Here is a 23373-nt window from a genome sequence, read left to right on the forward strand (position 1 = left end):
TTTGGTGTCATTTTGGCCAAGGTTTACATCGTTATATGATGTATATGATTGACTTTCTGTATTTACATTGTCTCATAGATCAAATTTATTCATTCAGTGTATATTCACGTACTTGTTTTTATATGTCTTTTGATTGAATTAAGCCATTTCAGTTGATATTTTGTAGCTAGTCGGACGAATAGTACCAGGGCTATTTGTCCGGCAAATGCGTTGTGCATGTCACTTTATATGTACATGAGCGTGTAAAATTATCTACCTAAGCACCAGGGGGAGGGGCGAATATTATATATGAGGACATTTAAAAAGCATGTTTTAGCAATCTTAAATTGTTAGTCTCCAATCTTGTTACTTGAAGTTGAAATTGTAAGTTTAAAATGTAAAAAAATATTTCCAGTCTTACATGATTTGTGACCATTTTATACTCAAATGGCAAGCTAAATGTAAACCTTTCTTCCCATTTTTAATTACAAAGTCATTAAATATATCGTCGCTGGGCTTCCAAAAGTTCGTATATGACTTGTTTGACTAAAAACAATTTTTGACACAAATGATCTTGGCGGGAGGAAATCTTTGATATTCAGAAACATAGCATACAGTTAGACCAATCAAGATATTTGGAATAAGACATATTAAAAAATTGACAATAGTTATCAAAGGTACCAGGATTATAATTTAGTACGCCAGACGCGCATTTCGTCTACATAAGACTCATCAGTGACGCTCAAATCAAAATATTTATAAAGCCAAACAAGTACAACGTTGAAAAGCATTGAGGATCCAAAATTCCAAAAAGTTGTGCCAAATACGGCTAAGGTAATCTATGCCTGGGATAAGAAAATCCTTAGTTTTTCGAAAAATTCAAAGTTTTGTAAACAGGAAATTTATAAAATTGACCACACACAATGTCAGTTAATAATAAAATTTGCTTAAAAAATGTTGTATGTAAACTTGAAAATTGTTGTATATGGCTTTGGAAATCAAATAATTATACATTTCTTTACTTCTGGGAAAATCAATTAGGTTTTGGGGTGATCTAGAAATGTAAAAGCTTTTATTTCACCGCCATTTACAAAAATGTTCAAGTTCACATACATTTCGATCAAATTTTCAAAGCCTGTATGTGAGATATTTTTTTCTTGAAACATTAGTAATTTAAAACATTTTGGAACCCCAGCGACGATATATAGAATTATTCAAAACTTCAATAATTTTCAGTGAGGAATATATTATACTCACTCATTAAAGCTCGCAATGACTTGTTACATGTTAATGTCTAAATTATTTAAATGTATGAAAGTTTGAAATTGTGTCAAGTTTATATGAATGTGCATGTATTTTTAGAAAAAGTCTATGTATATATGTGTAATCTTTTAAAAATGTTCAGGATATAGCAACGTACTTTTACGGTTTCTTTTACTAACTTTTATAATTTTTATTACCAAATGTTAGTTTTTAAAAGAAATAGTTTTACGAATATATTGACATTTTTAATGATAGTGATGTTTTTATTTATGTACACTGTATTTATTGTATTTATAGTTTGTATGACGCAAACATTTATACCCTGTTTGTGTTTGTCCCCGATGTAAAGGGGTAGTTTTCTCAATAAATATATATATATATTATATATATATATATATATATATATATATATATGTATATATATATATATATATGTATATATATATATATATATATATATACATATATATATATATATATATATATATATATATATATATATATATATATATATATATATATATATATATATATATATATATATATATATTAAATGACTGAATAAATAGTCAACGATAAATCTTATGGGGCGATGGATCATAAAAACGATTCAGTACACTACAAAATATAATATATAACAAGTCTAAAAGGGTACAACATCACCACAAACAAAATAAAACGAACAACATGTTAGATATTTCGGATAACAGATATCCTTCCTCGGTAATTGCACGATGACAAATGAATCATGTCAATTCAAATTAAGACTCTATCAAAATCTTGAAATTTATACAATTTGAGCGAACGCTGGAACAATTTTAAAATTTCCAGACAAATCGCAAAGACTACAAAGATATGCCAAAATAAAAATAGTTATTTACGATGTGAACTGGCACAACTCTAAATTCCCAAAGGTGGTGACAGTTGAGATGTTACACAACTGCGTGGAAATACAGTCCCAATAAACAGTCCTGACAGATCTAAGCTGGTATAATATTTAAAATATGACAACGGTAGAGCAATTGCAACAGAGACTGCGTTTTTAAACATCCCAAAAATATAGTAATTAGATGATAAGAAAAATGAGTAATAAATTTTTACTAAGGTTAAGTAATAGAACGTGGCTGCGTATTTACACATTCCTGCCAACTGTAATTAAAACTAGTATAATTCAAAAATTCCTGAAAAGTGTAAGAGTCCAGTACGGAAGCCGGAGTTACTGGACACAAGTGATGGCAGGAAATTAGTGATGGTAGGGAAAATGAGTGACTCTTCTATGTTTTTTCGTTAATGCCCTCTGGGGAAACTGTCCTGAGCTTTCTTATCCAAAAACTTTCCCGAGCAAGTCTGTCGGCCTTTGACCAGTCCTCGTTGTGATCTATGATGGTGATGGTAAATTTTTTAAGATCAGCTTGGGCGTGCCCATGTGATCTTAAATGACGACTTACGGGGAGGTCGGGCTTGCAGGTGTAGTGACTACGATGACCATTCATGCGTTTGTTGAATGGCTGTTCTGTCTCGCCAACATACTGCATGACACATCGACACTGAAGAATGTATACAACATTCTGGGTTTTGCAAGTTACATTACAAAATATTGTGTACATAGACCCAGTGGAGTTGCAAGTAAATGTTTGAGTATTCAGTATTTGTTGGCAAGTCAGACATCGTTTGTTACCACATGACTTGCACCATCCTGTAGTTGAACAGCTTTTATTAGAGGAGACGGCAGCTTTCACAAATAAGTCTTTTAGACTTGCTGGTCTCCGAAAAGCTAAGACAGGAGGATCGGGAAAGATTTTGGATAATTTTGGGTGATTGGCAATACTTTGCCAATTGGCACGGATCAAACGTGAAAGGTTAGTAAAGGCGGGATTGTATGTTAATACAAATGGAACTATTTTGCTGCGCCTCTTCTTTTTGTACTGTAACAGGTCATTGCGGCTGTTATTGTTAGCACGCGCAAACCCCTTATCTATGTCCCATTTCTTATAGCCTCGTTTAATTAAAAATCCGCGAAGTTCCTGTAACCGCTGAGTGACAGCCATGAACCCTCTTCCTCCGGAAACCCTCCTTGTCACTTTAGATGTCACCTCATTGTATACCAACATACCTCATGATGACGGAATACAATCGTGTAGGGAAATAAGGGACTCGCGCAACACTTTAGAACCACCTACCGAATGTTAAGTCCAGCTGCTTACTCTGGTCCTGAAATGCAACAATTTTACCTTTAATGGTGAGAATTACCTTCAAATAAACGGGACAGCGATGGGGACGAAAATGGCACCGTCTTACGCCAATATTTTCATGGGCAAATTAGAGAAACAAATTATTTCAACATCTTTATCCAAACCTCTGTCTTGGTTCCGTTTCACCGATGATGTTGACATGAAATGGATTGAATCCCAACAAAAATTGGATGCTTTTATCAGACATGCAAACAACGCCCACCAGTCAATTAAATTTACATATGAAATATCCGACTCTAAGATATCTTTCTTAGACACAACTACATCTATAAAGGACGGTGTCATATCAACAGACCTCTACTGTAAACCTACAGATAAACATCAGTACCTTTCTCCCCAAAGCTGTCACCCCAAACACTGTACAAAAAGTATCCCGTACAGTCAAGCTCTCAGAGTAAAGCGGATTTGCTCCTCTGAGGAGGCTGTCACTCAGCGGTTACAGGAACTTCGCGCATTTTTAATTAAACGAGGCTATAAGAAATGGGACATGAAGGGGTTTGCGCGTGCTAACAATAACAGCCGCAATGACCTGTTACAGTACAAAAAGAAGAGGCGCAGCAAAATAGTTCCATTTGTATTAACATACAATCCCGCCTTTACTAACCTTTCACGTTTGATCCGTGCCAATTGGCAAAGTATTGCCAATCACCCAAAATTATCCAAAATCTTTCCCGATCCTCCTGTCTTAGCTTTTCGGAGACCAGCAAGTCTAAAAGACTTATTTGTGAAAGCTGCCGTCTCCTCTAATAAAAGCTGTTCAACTACAGGATGGTGCAAGTCATGTGGTAACAAACGATGTCTGACTTGCCAACAAATACTGAATACTCAAACATTTACTTGCCACTCCACTGGGTCTGTGTACACAATATTTTGTAATGTAACTTGCAAAACCCAGAATGTTGTATACATTCTTCAGTGTCGATGTGGCATGCAGTATGTTGGCGAGACAGAACAGCCATTCAACAAACGCATGAATGGTCATCGTAGTCACTACACCTGCAAGCCCGACCTCCCCGTAAGTCGTCATTTAAGATCATATGGGCACGCCCAAGCTGATCTTAAAAAACTTACCATCACCATCATAGATCACAACGAGGACTGGTCAAAGGCCGACAGACTTGCTCGGGAAAGTTTTTGGATAAGAAAGCTCAGGACAGTTTCCACAGAGGGCATTAACGAAAAAACATAGAAGAGTCACTCATTTTCCCTACTATCACTAATTTCCTGCCATCACTTGTGTCCAGTAACTCCGGCTTCCGTACTGGACTCTTACACTTTTCAGGAATTTTTTAATTATACTAGTTTTAATTACAGTTGGCAGGAATGTGTAAATACGCAGTCACGTTCTATTACTTAACCTTAGTAAAAATTTATTACTCATTTTTCTTATCATCTAATTACTATATTTTTGGGATGTTTAAAAACGCAGTCTCTGTTGCAATTGCTCTACCGTTGTCATATTTTAAATATTATACCAGCTTAGATCTGTCAGGACTGTTGATTGGGACTGTATTTCCACGCAGTTGTGTAACATCTCAACTGTCACCACCTTTGGGAATTTAGAGTTGTGCCAGTTCACATCGTAAATAACTATTTATATTTTGGCATATCTTTGTAGTCTTTGCGCCGTGTCTGGAAATTTTAAAATTGTTCCAGCGTTCGCTCAAATTGTATAAATTTCAAGATTTTGATAGAGTCTTAATTTGAATTGACATGATTCATTTGTCATCGTGCAATTACCGTGGAAGGATATATGTTATCCGAAATATCTAACATATTGTTCGTTTTATTGTGTTTTTGGTGATGTTGTACCCTTTTAGACTTGTTATATATATATATATATATATATATATATATATATAAGTGTCTAAGAATGTAACTTTAACACACTAATGATCGAGTGTTATAAAATTAGTTGTTATATTTTATATATTATTCTCGCAATATTTCGCTAAACAAATTAGCTTCATCGGGCGTGTGCATCTATCTAGGTGAAATCGGATGCATGACAAAAAAATATCTTTGTAGCTTGACGTTTTTGTGTAAAAGTTTAACATATTGATTGATGGGGTATATAAAAGATATTTTTGCCGTTTATTGTACATAACAATTTTTAAATCTAAACAAATAGTTGTTTTAGTTAAATAGAATGAAATTCATGATTTATTCCTTTGGTTTTGGGTAGAACTGTTTTTCATCCCTCTCATTAAGTCTATCAGGTTCAAGAGTTCGTAGCTGATGCATCCAGAACCTTTCTCTCTGTTTTCTCCTTTTGAAGTCCCAATTTTGATTTACCTCAATTATTTGAAAGGTGATATTATCAAAAGTATGTCCTGTTCTTAAGAGGTGTCTCGTAATTGGACAGTTTCTTCCTTTTGTATAGAACGACCGGTGATTGTTAAGTCTGATGTTGAATGTAGTTTCTGTTTCACCAACATACTGCAGCTTGCAAGTTCCACAAGTAAGAATATAAATACTATTTTCCGTTTTGCAATTAGATGTAACATAGATGTTGTATCGCTGCTTTGTTACTGTGCTGCTGAAAGAGTGGTCAGTGTTGGCGGCTTTACAGCACTTACAATTGCTTCTACCGCATTGTTTGTAACACCCAAATTGAGAAGTTTCTTGTTTCTTTACTTTTGATGTCACAAGTATGTCTTTGAGATTTTTGAGTCTGCGATAGGCAATAACAGGAGGTGATGGAAAAAATTCTTTTAAGGAAGAGTCATTTTCGATAAGACGCCAGTGCTTTCGGATAGTAGATGAAATATTTGTCAAATCGGGATGAAAGGTTACAACAAACGGAATTCTATCTGCACGGGTCGTCTTATCTTTGTATTCCATGAGGCTAGCTCGATCTTTTTCTTGGGCTTTATCAAAAGCGTCTGTGATGTTTTTGGTTTTATATCCTCTTGATTTCATCTGTGTTTTTAGTTGTCCCAAACGATAGTTAAGTTTGGATTCCGAGGAGCAAATTCGCTTTAGTCTGATGGCTTGACTGTAAGGTATACTCCTGGAGCAGTGTTTCGGGTGACAACTTTTTGGAGAAAGGAACTGGTGTTTATCAGTTTTCTTTGAGTGGAGATCAGTTGTCATGACCCCGTTTTTTACAAATGTGGTGGTGTCGAGAAAAGCAATTTTCTCGCTTGAAAATTCAGATATAAATTTAATTGAGTGATGGAACTGATTACAATGATCTAGGAAATCTTGCAAATGTTCTGCAGTATCGTTCCATTTCATGTCAATATCATCAATAAAACGGAGCCATGACAAGGGTTTGTATGGCACACTTAAAAGGATGCGTTCTTCGAGATCCCCCATAAAAATGTTGGCAAAAGAAGGTGCCATTTTTGTTCCCATACTAGTTCCGTCAATCTGTAAAAAGTGCTTGTCGTTGAAAATAAAGTTGTTATTTTCAAGCACTAGCTTGAGCAATTGAACTAGACAGTCAGTTTGGGAATGTTTATCCTTCCGAGTATTCCATACTTTTTCACACGCGGCAATTCCTTCATCTTTTGGAATATTTGTGTATAAAGAACACACATCCATTGAAACCAAAATTGTGTTGTTAGGTAAAGGACTTAAGGAATTCATTTTCTTCAAATAGTCAGTCGTATCTTGAATATGAGATGGTAGTTGTTTAACATGTAGTCGGAGGTGGTAATCAACAAATTCTGAAATTTTTTCGGTAAGATGGCCATTAGCTGATACTATAGGTCTCCCTGGGATCCCTTCTTTGTGGAGTTTTGGAAGTAAGTAAAATCGACCGGCTGTGCACGTTTCGTCTGGGCGTAGATAATCGTACGTATCGTCATCAATTTGTTTATCTTTATTCATTTCTGAGAGGACGTCATTAATTTTTTTGCTGATTTCTTTGGTTGGATCACATGTTAGTTCTTTATAAAATTTAGCGTTTGAGAGTTGACGATTTCCTTCTTCGATGTAGTCTGCCTTGTTCATCACTACAACGGCACTTCCTTTGTCAGCTTGTTTGATAACAATTTCGTCACGGTCTTTTAAGTTTATCATGGCTTGACTTTCTGACTTTGAAATATTTCTGACTTGTTTACCACTGATTGAAGACCTGACTTCAACTTTGACTGATGTAATGAATGATTCCAAATTGTCGTTTTTGCTTTTAGGGGGATTCCATTTACTTTTCTTTTTAAATTTTGGAATGCATATGTCTCCTTCATCACTCTCATAATCAGATTCATTCATTCCGGCTTCTTTTAAATTTTTCTTCTGTTGTCTATTGAAATGTTCTTCCAACCGAAGACGCCTGGCAAATGCTTCTACATCTGTCTCAAGTTGTAAATTGTTGACGGTTGCTGGAGCTGGACAGAAATTAAGGCCTTTACTCAATAGTTTTTCTTCAGAGGTAGTTAGTTCTATTGATGACAGATTGACAACTAACTTATCTTGAACTGTGTGTTTCTGTTTTTTAAAACGTCTTTTCCTCGGTTGTTTTGATTTACTCTCTTTTAACAAGTTTAAAATTTGATCTTCTTCAAAAACGGAACTTTGTTGGTTTAAACGGTCTCGTTTGAACTTTTTATTTTGTTTAGCTTTGAAATTTTGTTTCTCTATTCTTTGAATGTCGGTTAGTCTTCTTTGAATTACGTCCATGTCTTCTGGAGTAACAGACAGAGATGTTTTTATATACGTTTCATTTAATTCCGAATTAATTTGTTTGTAGCCGTAGATAGAAAAGGAGGGTAAGAGTTGAAGAAGTCGGAATGAACAATTGAATAAAATATGGTCCCAACGTTTCATAAATCTGCTGGACTTTACACCCGGTGTCTGAGGCGTCAATTTGATATTTAAACCTTTTGGTATGGTGTTGTTATCTATGTACGATTTAAGATTAGAAGCATGATGCAAAAGGTTTAAATATCAAATTGACGCCTCAGACACCGGGTGTAAAGTCCAGCAGATTTATGAAACGTTGGGACGATATTTTATTCAATTGTTCATTCCGACTTTTTCAACTCTTACTCTCCTTTTCTATCTACGGCTACAAACAAATTAATTCGAAATTAAATGAAACGTATATAAAAACATCTCTGTCTGTTATTCCAGAAGACATGGACGTAATTCAAAGAAGACTAACCGACATTCAAAGAATAGAGAAACAAAATTTCAAAGCTAAACAAAATAAAAAGTTCAAACGAGACCGTTTAAACCAACAAAGTTCCGTTTTTGAAGAAGATCAAATTTTAAACTTGTTAAAAGAGAGTAAATCAAAACAACCGAGGAAAAGACGTTTTAAAAAACAGAAACACACAGTTCAAGATAAGTTAGTTGTCAATCTGTCATCAATAGAACTAACTACCTCTGAAGAAAAACTATTGAGTAAAGGCCTTAATTTCTGTCCAGCTCCAGCAACCGTCAACAATTTACAACTTGAGACAGATGTAGAAGCATTTGCCAGGCGTCTTCGGTTGGAAGAACATTTCAATAGACAACAGAAGAAAAATTTAAAAGAAGCCGGAATGAATGAATCTGATTATGAGAGTGATGAAGGAGACATATGCATTCCAAAATTTAAAAAGAAAAGTAAATGGAATCCCCCTAAAAGCAAAAACGACAATTTGGAATCATTCATTACATCAGTCAAAGTTGAAGTCAGGTCTTCAATCAGTGGTAAACAAGTCAGAAATATTTCAAAGTCAGAAAGTCAAGCCATGATAAACTTAAAAGACCGTGACGAAATTGTTATCAAACAAGCTGACAAAGGAAGTGCCGTTGTAGTGATGAACAAGGCAGACTACATCGAAGAAGGAAATCGTCAACTCTCAAACGCTAAATTTTATAAAGAACTAACATGTGATCCAACCAAAGAAATCAGCAAAAAAATTAATGACGTCCTCTCAGAAATGAATAAAGATAAACAAATTGATGACGATACGTACGATTATCTACGCCCAGACGAAACGTGCACAGCCGGTCGATTTTACTTACTTCCAAAACTCCACAAAGAAGGGATCCCAGGGAGACCTATAGTATCAGCTAATGGCCATCCCACCGAAAAAATTTCAGAATTTGTTGATTACCACCTCAGACCACATGTTAAACAACTACCATCTCATATTCAAGATACGACTGACTATTTGAAGAAAATGAATTCCTTAAGTCCTTTACCTAACAACACAATTTTGGTTTCAATGGATGTGTGTTCTTTATACACAAATATTCCAAAAGATGAAGGAATTGCCGCGTGTGAAAAAGTATGGAATACTCGAAAGGATAAACATTCCCAAACTGACTGTCTAGTTCAATTGCTCAAGCTAGTGCTTGAAAATAACAACTTTATTTTCAACGACAAGCACTTTTTACAGATTGACGGAACTAGTATGGGAACAAAAATGGCACCTTCTTTTGCCAACATTTTTATGGGGGATCTCGAAGAACGCATCCTTTTAAGTGTGCCATACAAACCCTTGTCATGGCTCCGTTTTATTGATGATATTGACATGAAATGGAACGATACTGCAGAACATTTGCAAGATTTCCTAGATCATTGTAATCAGTTCCATCACTCAATTAAATTTACATCTGAATTTTCAAGCGAGAAAATTGCTTTTCTCGACACCACCACATTTGTAAAAAACGGGGTCATGACAACTGATCTCCACACAAAGAAAACTGATAAACACCAGTTCCTTTCTCCAAAAAGTTGTCACCCGAAACACTGCTCCAGGAGTATACCTTACAGTCAAGCCATCAGACTAAAGCGAATTTGCTCCTCGGAATCCAAACTTAACTATCGTTTGGGACAACTAAAAACACAGCTGAAATCAAGAGGATATAAAACCAAAAACATCACAGACGCTTTTGATAAAGCCCAAGAAAAAGATCGAGCTAGCCTCATGGAATACAAAGATAAGACGACCCGTGCAGATAGAATTCCGTTTGTTGTAACCTTTCATCCCGATTTGACAAATATTTCATCTACTATCCGAAAGCACTGGCGTCTTATCGAAAATGACTCTTCCTTAAAAGAAATTTTTCCATCACCTCCTGTTATTGCCTATCGCAGACCCAAAAATCTCAAAGACATACTTGTGACATCAAAAGTAAAGAAACAAGAAACTTCTCAATTTGGGTGTTACAAACAATGCGGTAGAAGCAATTGTAAGTGCTGTAAAGCCGCCAACACTGACCACTCTTTCAGCAGCACAGTAACAAAGCAGCGATACAACATCTATGTTACATCTAATTGCAAAACGGAAAATAGTATTTATATTCTTACTTGTGGAACTTGCAAGCTGCAGTATGTTGGTGAAACAGAAACTACATTCAACATCAGACTTAACAATCACCGGTCGTTCTATACAAAAGGAAGAAACTGTCCAATTACGAGACACCTCTTAAGAACAGGACATACTTTTGATAATATCACCTTTCAAATAATTGAGGTAAATCAAAATTGGGACTCCGAAAGGAGAAAACAGAGAGAAAGGTTCTGGATGCATCAGCTACGAACTCTTGAACCTGGTGGACTTAATGAGAGGGATGAAAAACAGTTCTACCCAAAACCAAAGGAATAAATCATGAATTTCATTCTATTTAACTAAAACAACTATTTGTTTAGATTTAAAAATTGTTATGTACAATAAACGGCAAAAATATCTTTTATATACCCCATCAATCAATATGTTAAACTTTTACACAAAAACGTCAAGCTACAAAGATATTTTTTTGTCATGCATCCGATTTCACCTAGATAGATGCACACGCCCGATGAAGCTAATTTGTTTAGCGAAATATTGCGTGAATAATATATAAAATATAACAACTAATTTTATAACACTCGATCATTAGTGTGTTAAAGTTACATTCTTAGACACTTATATAATTTAATTTAGTAACTGCATCAGTTTATTTACAAACTGATCCACACCTAGATAGATTGAATGTTGCTATTTTTAGACACTATATATATATATATATATATATATATATATATATATATATATATATACCCACCTTCATTAGAAAATCTCTAATTTAAGGTACAAGTTCATGTAAATTTGACTTAAAAATAAATGTCATAAATCTGATATATACGGTTGAGTGTTCATTTTCTTTTATACATGGTATATTAATGAAAGGACATTTGAAAAGCATTTTTACGGCATTAAACTGTTATAGCACAAACCTTAATAGTTGGAATAGTGTCATTTAAACATCAAAAATTAAACACCCAAATTTTATTTATACAAAGTGCCTTACTGTTTATAATAAACCGTGATTCTAATGCCATGATACTTAGTCAGCTATCTTTAAATTCCCTAGTCTTGCCACATTTTATTTACAAACTATATCTCACATCCCTCGTTTGTAAGCCCCTTCTATGCGGCATTACAAAAAGCGTTTCATTTGGCCCCTCCACTTTCTCAGACTACTTGCAAGATTCATTTTCAGAATATAATTTAATTTCATTAAGTAAAACATGCTTTTGTAAAGTCATTTCTCCACTACTCTTGCTTTGGTAATCTTTTCTGTTTTTTATTCAGCTAAAACTAGTCGAATTTGGGGGGAAAATTTAGTTCTCCGCTCAATGACCATTAAGGTCCTTTTCATGTGATTTAAATTAATATTTTAGTTTCTTTTATAAAATAATATCTTCGTTTTAAGTTCATATTATTGTATTCGTGTCCCAAATTATAATAACTCTGTGATCGGATTGCACGCAACTTCCTTGTGCTGCTGAAGATACTATAACACGCGCTTCAGTCCGCACATCATGTGGCATGGGCATTTCAATGGCCGGGCAAATATTCCTAGCACTATTCGTCCGCTTAGCCCGACAAATAGCCTTTCCATATTTTATAGTATGTATTTCTATATTCTGATGTTACACTATTGTTTCAGACAAAGGTGAAGGTTTGTACCTATCACAACGTTTAAACCCGCTGCATTTGTTTGTACTTGTCCTAGGTGAGGAACCAGATGTTCAGTGCTTGTCGTGTGTTGATGTGAAACCAGATGTTCAGTGCTTGTCGTGTGTTGATGTGGAACCAGATGTTCAGTACTTGTCCTAGGTGAGGAACCAGATGTTCAGTGCTTGTCGTGTGTTGATGTGGAACCAGATGTTCAGTACTTGTCCTAGGTGAGGAACCAGATGTTCAGTGCTTGTCGTGTGTTGATGTGGAACCAGATGTTCAGTACTTGTCCTAGGTGAGGAACCAGATGTTCAGTGCTTGTCCTAGGTGAGGAACCAGATGTTCAGTGCTTGTCCTAGGTGAGAAACCAGATGTTCAGTACTTGTCCTAGGTGAGGAACCAGATGTTCAGTACTTGTCCTAGGTGAGGAACCAGATGTTCAGTACTTGTCCTAGGTGAGGAACCAGATGTTCGGTGCTTGTCGTGTGTTGATGTGGTTCATTATTGTTTCTCATGTTTTTAAATAAGAACGTTGGTTTTACCATTTGATGTTTTACACGGGTCGTTTTTAGGGCCCTTTATAGCTTGTTGTTCGGTGTGAGCCACGGCTCCGTGTTGATGTACTTTGACCTTTAATGGTTTACTTTTACAAGTTTCGACTTGGATGAAGAGTTGTCTCATTGGACCTCTTACCACTTCTTATATCTATTGAATGTTGTTTTCCTTACATCAAGGGACACATTTTTCACTAAAAAAATTTAGAAGATGTGGTATAGTTGCAAATGAGTCAACTCTCCTTCAGAGAAATTAATATAAAGAAATACATCGACAGCTCTTTCACGTAGGTACTTGTGGACAGAACAATTTCAATAACCCCCCCCCCCCTTTCCCTTTTTCAAATTTCCATCATTTTTTGTGTTTCTATTAATTTCAACAAGTTTCGCTATTTTACTGTATTGTATAAACATAAACACACTAGAAAAAAAATTGTATGCATTTTCTATCAATTCGTCGTTTAAGACAGTACAGTGACCCATAGTTGTCAATCTATGTGACTTTGGTCTCGTGTGAAGAGTTGTTGCATTGTCAATCGATTTATGACTTTTAAACAGCGGTATACTACTGCTGCCTTTTTTATATCATAAAATTATTATTTGATCTTATTTGGCAAAGAAGATTTTGCATACCTTTACATCAATTTCAATTTTATTACATTTATGTTTAGTTTCAGGATTTCCATCTGATCTCTCTCTCATTCTCGTGTAGCATACTTTTTGAAATCCAGATTTTCATATTTTTATCATAGAATAATAGTATTTTCTAATGTGCATAGATACTTCAACGCATTTCAATAAAACTGTTCATTCAAATTTAATTCTCGAACAATCTTGGTTTAATCCATAACATTTGATGATATTCAAGTTTATGATCAACTAAAACTTGTAACTTTATAAGTTTGTAAGATGCATGGATGGATATAACTAGTTGAACTATGCATCAAAGAACATGTCGACAGAAAGGAAGAACGGTTGATTCCCATGGAAATACCAAGTGCTGTTGAAAACCAAATCCACTAAAAATAGACATGAATTAATTTCAAGGAACAGTAATGAGCTATGCCGCAGATTTTTTTCTAAAATTTGGCATACAACCTTGGCTCGTTCAACTACAATTATTATGAGTTGCAAAACGTGTTTCCTAATCCACTATAAATAAATATGTTTAAACTAATAGACTACATACACCTTCCAATCTCTTATTAAGAAATGAGGCTTACTAGGGACTTCGACTTATCGATATTGACATTGGAAACGCGATAGGTGAAAATCGAAAAAAAAATAATGCATTTATATCTCTTATTATCTAAAATATTGCAGATTGAGTTATTTTAATATGGGTGAATATTTGTATAGAAAGCACATAAAGTAGGCGAAAACCATTCTAAAATTTTTCTTAAAATCGTAAAATCTCTAATTCTACTCCAATGATTTGTCTTAAAAAGCTATATATTGTTGGGATATAAAGGAGTATGTTCGATAAAGTCCCAAAATGGCCCCCTTTTTTAGCGTAAATTTAAAATTCGTATTTATCGACCAATATCACGATAAATTATAGCTAATACATTGACTAGCTAGAATATAACCCATTTTGTTGAAAATGTTACGTTTCTGCGTTTCATTATGACGTCACAAGTTGTACTCATATTGATTTTTCACGAAAAAATCAACGAAAATGGTAGAATTTCCATAGATTATTGGACAGGAAACATGGAGCGCATACGTCAACAACAAAGATCTTTTAAAATAATGTTTGTGAAGACATTTCACATGTCTTATTTGAATCTTAAGCTTGTCGACGCCTGCGCTCTATGTTTCCTGGTCCTTTATTTGGTTGAAATCTAGCTGAATTTGTCATATTTCACCAAAATCCCTTATCTTGACCTTTTTTGGATGTAAAAATCAACGTGTTAGAATTAAACTTTGACAAAAACAGTTCTGTTTAACATTCTAACATGTCTTTAGGGCAACTTTAAACATGTATTACCTTGTAACTATGAACTTTATAATTGGGGCCATAAATGGCCCTTACCGAACTTACTCCTTTCTTTTTTAAAGATATAAAATAATCATATGGTCATTGACTTCGTTTTTTGTCTTATAATCAATTGTTAACTTGTTGGTGGTGAAAATGTCAAAAAATCAACGTTTTACGGTGATTTGTAATTGAGATTATTTCGACGTTTTGTTGGAATTTTTTTCACAAAGAACATCACTTGACAAAACGGTGAACATATTTTATATTGCATCGTTATAAGGGAAATTTTTGAATGAAAAATCTATGGAGTAAATATATGAAATTTGATGATTCTAAGACAAATTTAAGAAGATTTTTCGCCGATTTTATGTGCTGTCTATACAAATGTTCACCCATTTTGTAAGTATCAATCAGTAATATTTCAAATGATAAATGAGATAAATGCATTATTTTTTCGATTTGCAGTTGAAATACATCGAGCCCAAATGTTTCTGTAATCTGTGACATTGCTGATTTACTGTTCCTTGACATTAAGCATCATGCCAGTTTCAAGGGACTGTCCGTTTTAAATTATCCTAGGGGTTCGTTATTTTTATTATTTTACTTTTTTATATATATATTTGTGACATATTGATTAAATCACATTTGTCACATTATCCGTTTCTAATAGAGCACGACATCTACCTTAGTCATTTCAAGATATATAACCGATTATCAGTGTCTTTCAGTTACTTGAGGAATGTTCGCTTAAAGGACAGAGAAGTCAATTGTTTCAAACCATACCTCCACTCTATAGTTTAAAATACACGTTGTTTATGTTATTTACCTTTTTTCATCGATTTTATTCATTGATAGACACAAATTGGCGATGCAGTTGCCCCATTGCCTCTAGGGAATCTATACTTCTGAATGTAATTCATCGATATACCATGAAATAATATGAGTTAATCCATCTAATTTGTCAATAAAACCTCAACTTTCCGGTATTACTTATTGTTAAATAATTGAATATACCATCACTTCTTTGAGCACTCAATGGTAGAACCTTGTATAAACCTCAATTTCACTACCTCGGTATTATTTACTGTTAAATAGTTGATTATACCATCACTTCCCGGAGCACATGATGGTAGAATCTTGCATAAACCTCAATTTCACTACCTCGGTATTATTTACTGTTAAATAGTTGATGATACCATCACTTCCCGGAGCACATGATGGTAGAATCTTGTATAAACCTCAATTTCACTACCTCAGTATTACTTACTGTTAAATAGTTGATTGTACCATCACTCCCCCCGGAGCACATGATGGTAGAATCTTGTATAAACCTCAATTTCACTACCTCAGTATTACTTACTGTTAAATAGTTGATTGTACCATCACTTCTTGGAGCACTCAATGGTAGAACCTTGTATAAACCTCAATTTCACTACCTCAGTATTACTTACTGTTAAATAGTTGATTGTACCATCACTCCCCCCGGAGCACATGATGGTAGAATCTTGTATAAATCTCAATTTCACTACCTCAGTATTACTTACTGTTAAATAGTTGATTGTACCATCACTTCTTGGAGCACTCAATGGTAGAACCTTGTATAAACCTCAATTTCACTACCTCGGTATTACTTACTGTTAAATAATTTATTATACCATCACTCCCCGGAGCACTTGATGGTAGAATCTTGTATAAATCTGTTGTTCCTGGACCCTTTAGAAGTTCTGTTCCATATGCGAATGGATTCTGGTCAAGATCACTGAACTTGAAAGCAAATATCTGGGCAACAACACTCGAATCATTATAAACGTTTCCAGTAATTCCCCATCCTTCAACTGCAGAAAATGGTGCACCTGCAAAATAAAAAAAAATGGTACAAATATAAGGAGAAAAACTATTTAGTAAGTGAATTTATAGATAATCGTTCGCTTTCTTTGAAGGACATACTATGATTTTGAAGAAAAACAACAATGAGATTGTTCCTTCTCTTTTGCAACACCAGTTGTCTGATGGTTTAAAAAGTTGAGAGTCGAAAACGATTTCTTTATTTTAATACTCTGATGTAGTCATACAGTATGTGACTGTGACCTTGTACACGAACATTTCAATGTGACTGTGACCTTGCACGCGAACATGTCAATGTGACTGTGACCTTGAACATCAACATTTCAATGTGACTGTGACCATGCATACGAACATTTCAATGTGACTGTGACCTTGCACACGAACATTACAGTGTGACTGTGACCATGCACACGAACGTTTCAATGTAACTGTGACCTTGCATACGAACATTTCAATATCATTGTGACCTTAGCAAGAACATTTCAATATGACTGTGACCTTGCACACGAACATTACAATGTGACTGTGGTGTGACCTTAGCAAGAACATTTCAATATGACTGTGACCTTGCATACGAACATTTAAATGTGACTGTGACCTTGCATACGAACATTTAAATGTGACTGTGACCTTGAACACAAAAATTTCTTCAATGTGATTGTGATCTTGTACACGAACATTTCAACCTAAATGTTTGACACGATCGCTGGTGGTAAACAATAGTTATAAGAGTATCAATAATATCCACAACTAGAATAGACAGATATAAAGCCAGAGTAATTGCTATAAAACCAAGAATTATCAGGTTTGTCTAATTACCGTTTGCATTGCTGGTACCGGTTCCCTTCTTCGGCGACCAAAACCTAATTTTACTGTTATCATAAGCAAACATTATTCCTCCAAATGGCACATCAGATGTCAATACCGATGCTGACCCTGAAAAAACAATTTGTTAGCCCCTAAACGAAATGTGAAATTTGAAAGATTGAAAAAAAAACAGGAATTGATATATACGGTCCGGGTAAACTCATCAATCGTTTAAATAAATTTGTTTTAAAAAGTTTCCAAATCCACACTGTTCTTTAAATATTGTTTTATTGGTACAAACATTGAATTTGGTATCAGTGAATCATACCAAACTACTAATTATTGTTTACACATATGCAAATTACTGGTACTGCACAAAGTTATGTTAACTCTGACGGTTATTGTCTTTACACTAAATCCATTTGATGTTGGATATGTACTGACTGATATTTTAGTCTTAGATATATATATACACGGTTTTCACTAGTTGCTATTGTCTTTGAACTAGCTGTTAAAGACTGCGAGTACTCTTAATTCTGTACTGTGTGTCTTTTTTATGATGTATCCTGCCACGTCCGATCTAGGTTTTATTATATATTTTTTGCTTTTTATCGATTTGATGAGTTAAGCCCTTTTTAATGAATTTTATTGTTTGTTGATATTTTGTTCTGAAACAACACTGTCCCTGGTAGCCCACAAACATTGTTAACCCTCCACATTGTGTGTGTATCTGTTCAAAGTCAGGAGCCAGTAGTTCAGTGATTGTCGTTAGTTCATGTCTATCACATATGGTTTTCGTAACTTGCCTCTTTAGATATTTCAGGTAAACCATGATACCGGTTCAATTGAAAAATTACAATACTAAATCATCGAAAATTATAAAAATCAGTATTCCTGTTCAAAATTCTGGTTTAACAAATGTCCCCTCCTAAATGAGTAAAATGCTACAAAAAATAGTACCATCTGCATGAGTGATGTATCCATTTTGTAACTGCACATGTACAATAAGTAAGTCGATTTTACTTAGCGTATGAGGCACCGTTCCAAATGTATTCATATCTGAAATGTAGATAATTATGTGTAAGATGAAAGCATATGGCTCATAATGATTTTACGTTTTGTTTTAATGTTCTTTACTTCAGGAAACAATTTTGTCCTTTGGTTTATACTTTCAAATAAAATTGAGAATGGAAATTGGGAATATGCCAATTGGTCTTCAATGTGGGGAGAATAACCCGCACCCGGAAGTGAACATCAGCTGGCCCCTCAATAAAAATGAGTTCCAGTTCAGGTTAAATGTACGTCATCCTAAACTCCAAAACATATAAATGATCAAAAATTTTAAAAAAAATACAAGACTAACAAAGGCAAGAGTCTCCTGAGCTAGGACAGGCGCAACAAATGCTTCGTTTTGTTAGATCACAACCCTCCCCTTTACCTCTACCTAATGTAGAATAAAGTAATACACAGCAACACGCACGGTATACTCAGCTTAAAAGACATCCGATGTCAGAATAGATAACAAAAGAAACTCAGCAAAATGACAATGATACATAAATTAACATTTCTAACATGCCAGCTTCAGACCTCAATTAATCTGATTGCAGATTATGTCTTCATCATATGAAATTCAATTACATTACCTCCCGTTTAGGTTTAGTTTCATGTCATCATAAAATATATAAGAACATAACCCGCATCATGCCAACAGCTGGTTTTAGAAAAAATGTGTCATACAATGAGTTAATGTGGTATGGAGGTAATAAAACATTCATTCCAAATGCAATACGTTGCTTTGATGATTTCAGATCAGCATCCAAAATTCGAGGATCACAGACTTCATCAAATCGGATACATTGATTTTGAAAGTATTTGTAAAGAAAAACGAAAATAATGTTAAGCATCCATCATTTGCTGTAGGGACAAAACAATGCAAGGCAAATGAAAATAACCACTTTTTTATCCTCAATCAAATTCGTATATGGCATTAATTTAGCGTCAACAAAAGAAGGTTTTTGGGATTGCAGAATTTGAAAAACCATGTTAAACGTCACCAGTGTCTGGCCAGAAAGTAGATAACCAGGGTAATATCAAAGAACGGCTCGTCCTTTTTCAAAAAAAGGTTTATTGGAATGTATATCAAATGCCATATTCCTGACTTGTTAAATGCACTTTCCTATGTTGAAAATGTTTAAACCTGGTTTTATAGCTAGCTAAACCTCTCACTTGTGTATCCATAGATCATTGACATATACCCACATTTCTTTTTATTTATACCTACTGCATGAATTAACAATACTTACCGTTGTTTATCACGATACGAGTTAAAAAAGATGGTTTTCCAAATGTGCACATTTTCCAGGCACGAATACGAATATGACCAGTCTTGAATGTTCTTGGAAATTCTGGAGGCCCTATATGGTCGGCACCACCTAAAGAAAAACTTAATGATAAAACTTGTTTTCAATCAACTGGAATATTTATATAAATTACAGTAACTAGTATGATAAATACTCGCTATGCTGATGGTGTATTTAAGTGTATATTGAATACAAAGTTTTGAATCAGGCGTAAATAAAGTTTACCTGAAACTGATAAATGATAAAATGTTACTATTTTTAACATCGTCGACAAACATTCAAGTCAGGGATTGTATCTTTTAAGTGCACGGCTAACAAATTTTGGTCCATAGTCAACACAATACAAAATAGGACAACCATTTACGCAAATAATTTGAAAAGTTCGGACCTAGTCCATGAGAATGGTTAAAATGTCCCTTAAATTAAAATATACCTAGATATACCACATAACCATTGCATGTTCCACAATTGCTCGGACCAGGAGCAATTATTTTGACATTAGTCTCGTTGAACATGTACACGATTCCACCATATTCATTGTTGTTACTTCCGGACTGTGCAGAATTCAAAGCATTGAAGTAAAAGTATGTATTATTAAATTCCACTCGTACTTGGACATCAACTTTCATTGGCAATTCATTCAAACCATGTGGTACTGTGAATTCAACTTCATTTGCGTCTCCATTAGCTTTAACAACTTTCCATGAACTAATGAATGCAGGTGGGGCAATCCCTAAACCCATTCGAACTACAAAAAAGAAAATGTTAATAGAAATCACATGTCTAATTCACGACAATTTCAAAGGAACTTCGACACACTCAAAAAGATAAAAAATGACACAGAAGTTTTTTTATGACCAACAACAACTGAACTGATGTTAGTGGTTGCTTCCAGAATAAAACAAAACCAGGCAAACGTGTCAAAATCCTGTTCTAAAAAATGGTCAAACATCCAGTGCAACATTCTGCTCCATTAACTGTCCATTCCGTAAACATCGTCATGATCATAAATGTATCCATTATCCTGGTCACTATCATGTTCCACTATACGTCCATTATCCTGGTCACTATCATGTTTCACTATACGTCCATTATCCCGGTCAATATCATGTTCCACTATACGTTCATTATCCTGGTCACTCTTATATTCCATTATACGTCCATTATCCTGGTCACTGTCCACTATACGTCCATTATCCTGGTCACTATCATGTCCACTATACGTTCATTATCCTGGTCACTATTATGTTCCACTATACGTGCATTATCTTAGTCAATATCATGTTCCACTACACGTTCATTATCCTGGTCACTATCATGTTCCATTATCCTAGTCACTATCATGTTTTAGTTAACGTCCATTATACTGGTCACTATCATGTTCCACTATACGTCCATTATCCTGGTCACTATCGTGTTCCACTATACGTCCATTATCCTGGTCACTTTCATGTTCCACTATATGTTCATTATCCTGGTCACTATTATGTTTCACTATACGTCCATTATCCTGGTTAATATCATGTTCCACTATACGTCCATTATCCTGGTCACTATCATGTTCAACTGCTCGTCCATTATCCTGGTCACTATTATGTTCCACTATACGTTCATTATCTTAGTCAATATCATGTTCCACTATACGTTCATTACCCTGATCACTATCATGTTCAACTACACGTCCATTATTCTGGTCACTTTTATGTTCCACTATACGTTCATTATCCTGGTCACTTTCATGTTTCACTATACGTTCATTATCCTAGTAAATATCATGTTCCACTATACGTTCATCATCTCAGTCAATTTCATGTTTAACAATATATTCATCATTTAAGTCAATGATATTCCACTATATGTTCATTGTATTTTCCTAGTCAATATAATGTTACACTACATGTTTATTATCCTAGTCATATCATGTTTCACTATACGTTCATTATCCTGGTCAATATCATGTTCCACTATACGTTCATTATCATAGTCAATAAAATGTTCAAAGATATATGTTCATTTTCCTGGTAAATATCACATTTCACTATATGTTCATTTCCATAGTCAATATATATTCATTATCCTAAAATGTTCCAATAAATGTCAATATCATGTTCAACTATATGTTCATTATCCTAGGTAATGTCATGGTGCAACATATGTTCTTTTTTTCTAGTTTATATTATGTTCCACTATATGTTCTTTATCCTAATTAAATATCATTTCCACTACAAAGATATAGCAAGATGTGGTGTGAGTGCCAATGAGACAACTTTCTATCCAAATAACAATTTAAAAAAGTAAACCATTATAGGTCAATGTGTATACCATACAAACGGGAAAACCAACGGTCTAATCTATATAAAATAAAAAAAAAAAGAAAAAAGAAACGAGAAACGAGAAACACGTATAAATTACATAAAAAACGACAACTACTGTACATCAAATTCCTGACTTAGTACAGGTGCAAACATTTGCAGCGAATATGCTCATTATCCTGGTCAATATCACATTTCCCTATTATTTTCACTTTTTGTTCGTTTTTCTAGTCAATAGCATATCCCACTATATTTCTATTATTTGTGGAACTTTTTTGTCGGTTACTGAATAAGTGTTGAGAGCCCCCACCACCGATAACTGCCATTGTTAGTAACATGTATTGTCCTCAACTTTGAATATGTAGTTAGTTATTTTCCCTGACGGCAATTGATAAGAGAATGAGTAAAGACACTATCTTGCTTTAAGATAAAATCAATGAATTGCCATTGAAAAAGTAAAATCACAAAAATACCAAACGCCTAGGAAAATTCAAAACGGAAAATACATAATCAAAAGCGGAGACAAATCAAACTAATGGATAACAACTGGCATATTCCTCACTTATTACAGGTAGTTCCTTATGTAGAAATTGGTGGATTAAACTGGTTTTATAGCTAGCTACACCTCTCACTTGTATAACAGTCGCATCAAATGCTATTACATTGACAACAATTTGTTAACAAAACAAAAAGACATAATAAGAAAAATCTCAACACTGTCTTTTTATCTTAATAGCTATAGAAACAAACTAAAATGTAACAAAGAAACATAACAAGGCATATAGACAAAATGAAAGACAGAATACAAGAATTTACCATAGCACAATAACACAATTATGACGGGATGTATAAGTACAGAGTATCAACAAAGGTAATAAAGAAACACAAAAAGGCATATAGACAAAGCACATGAGCAAACATTAAAAACAAAAATACATAAATTTTCAATAGCACAATAATATGATGACGGGATGTATAATAAGTACTGAGCTACTTCAAATGGATATCACCAAAAACAACAGACTAAATAGTAAAGTAAAATGCATAAAGACAAATGAAATAATAGTTTAACACGTTATTAAGATGATAAACAACGTCAGTACCAAGAATCTATACTTTAAAGTTTTCT

At 34.3% G+C, this 23373-nt stretch overlaps 1 protein-coding gene across 1 annotated transcript in view; it reads right to left on the bottom strand.

Moving 5' to 3' along the window:
* The window catches only part of LOC143073801 (uncharacterized), a 48023-nt gene extending 26938 nt beyond the window's left edge, over nt 1-21085 (bottom strand). The window contains exons 1-6 of the mRNA XM_076249558.1: nt 20911-21085; nt 20366-20680; nt 19876-20004; nt 18533-18631; nt 17585-17701; nt 16556-16773 (exon numbers count right to left, since the gene is read on the bottom strand). Of these exons, the coding sequence (XP_076105673.1) occupies nt 16556-16773; nt 17585-17701; nt 18533-18631; nt 19876-20004; nt 20366-20680; nt 20911-21085 (1053 nt within the window). The remainder of the gene's footprint in view (nt 1-16555; nt 16774-17584; nt 17702-18532; nt 18632-19875; nt 20005-20365; nt 20681-20910) is intronic.
* Nucleotides 21086-23373: the final 2288 nt, after the last annotated feature.

The sequence above is a fragment of the Mytilus galloprovincialis genome, chromosome 4, assembly GCF_965363235.1.
Source record: "Mytilus galloprovincialis chromosome 4, xbMytGall1.hap1.1, whole genome shotgun sequence".
Lineage (NCBI taxonomy): Eukaryota > Metazoa > Mollusca > Bivalvia > Mytilida > Mytilidae > Mytilus > Mytilus galloprovincialis.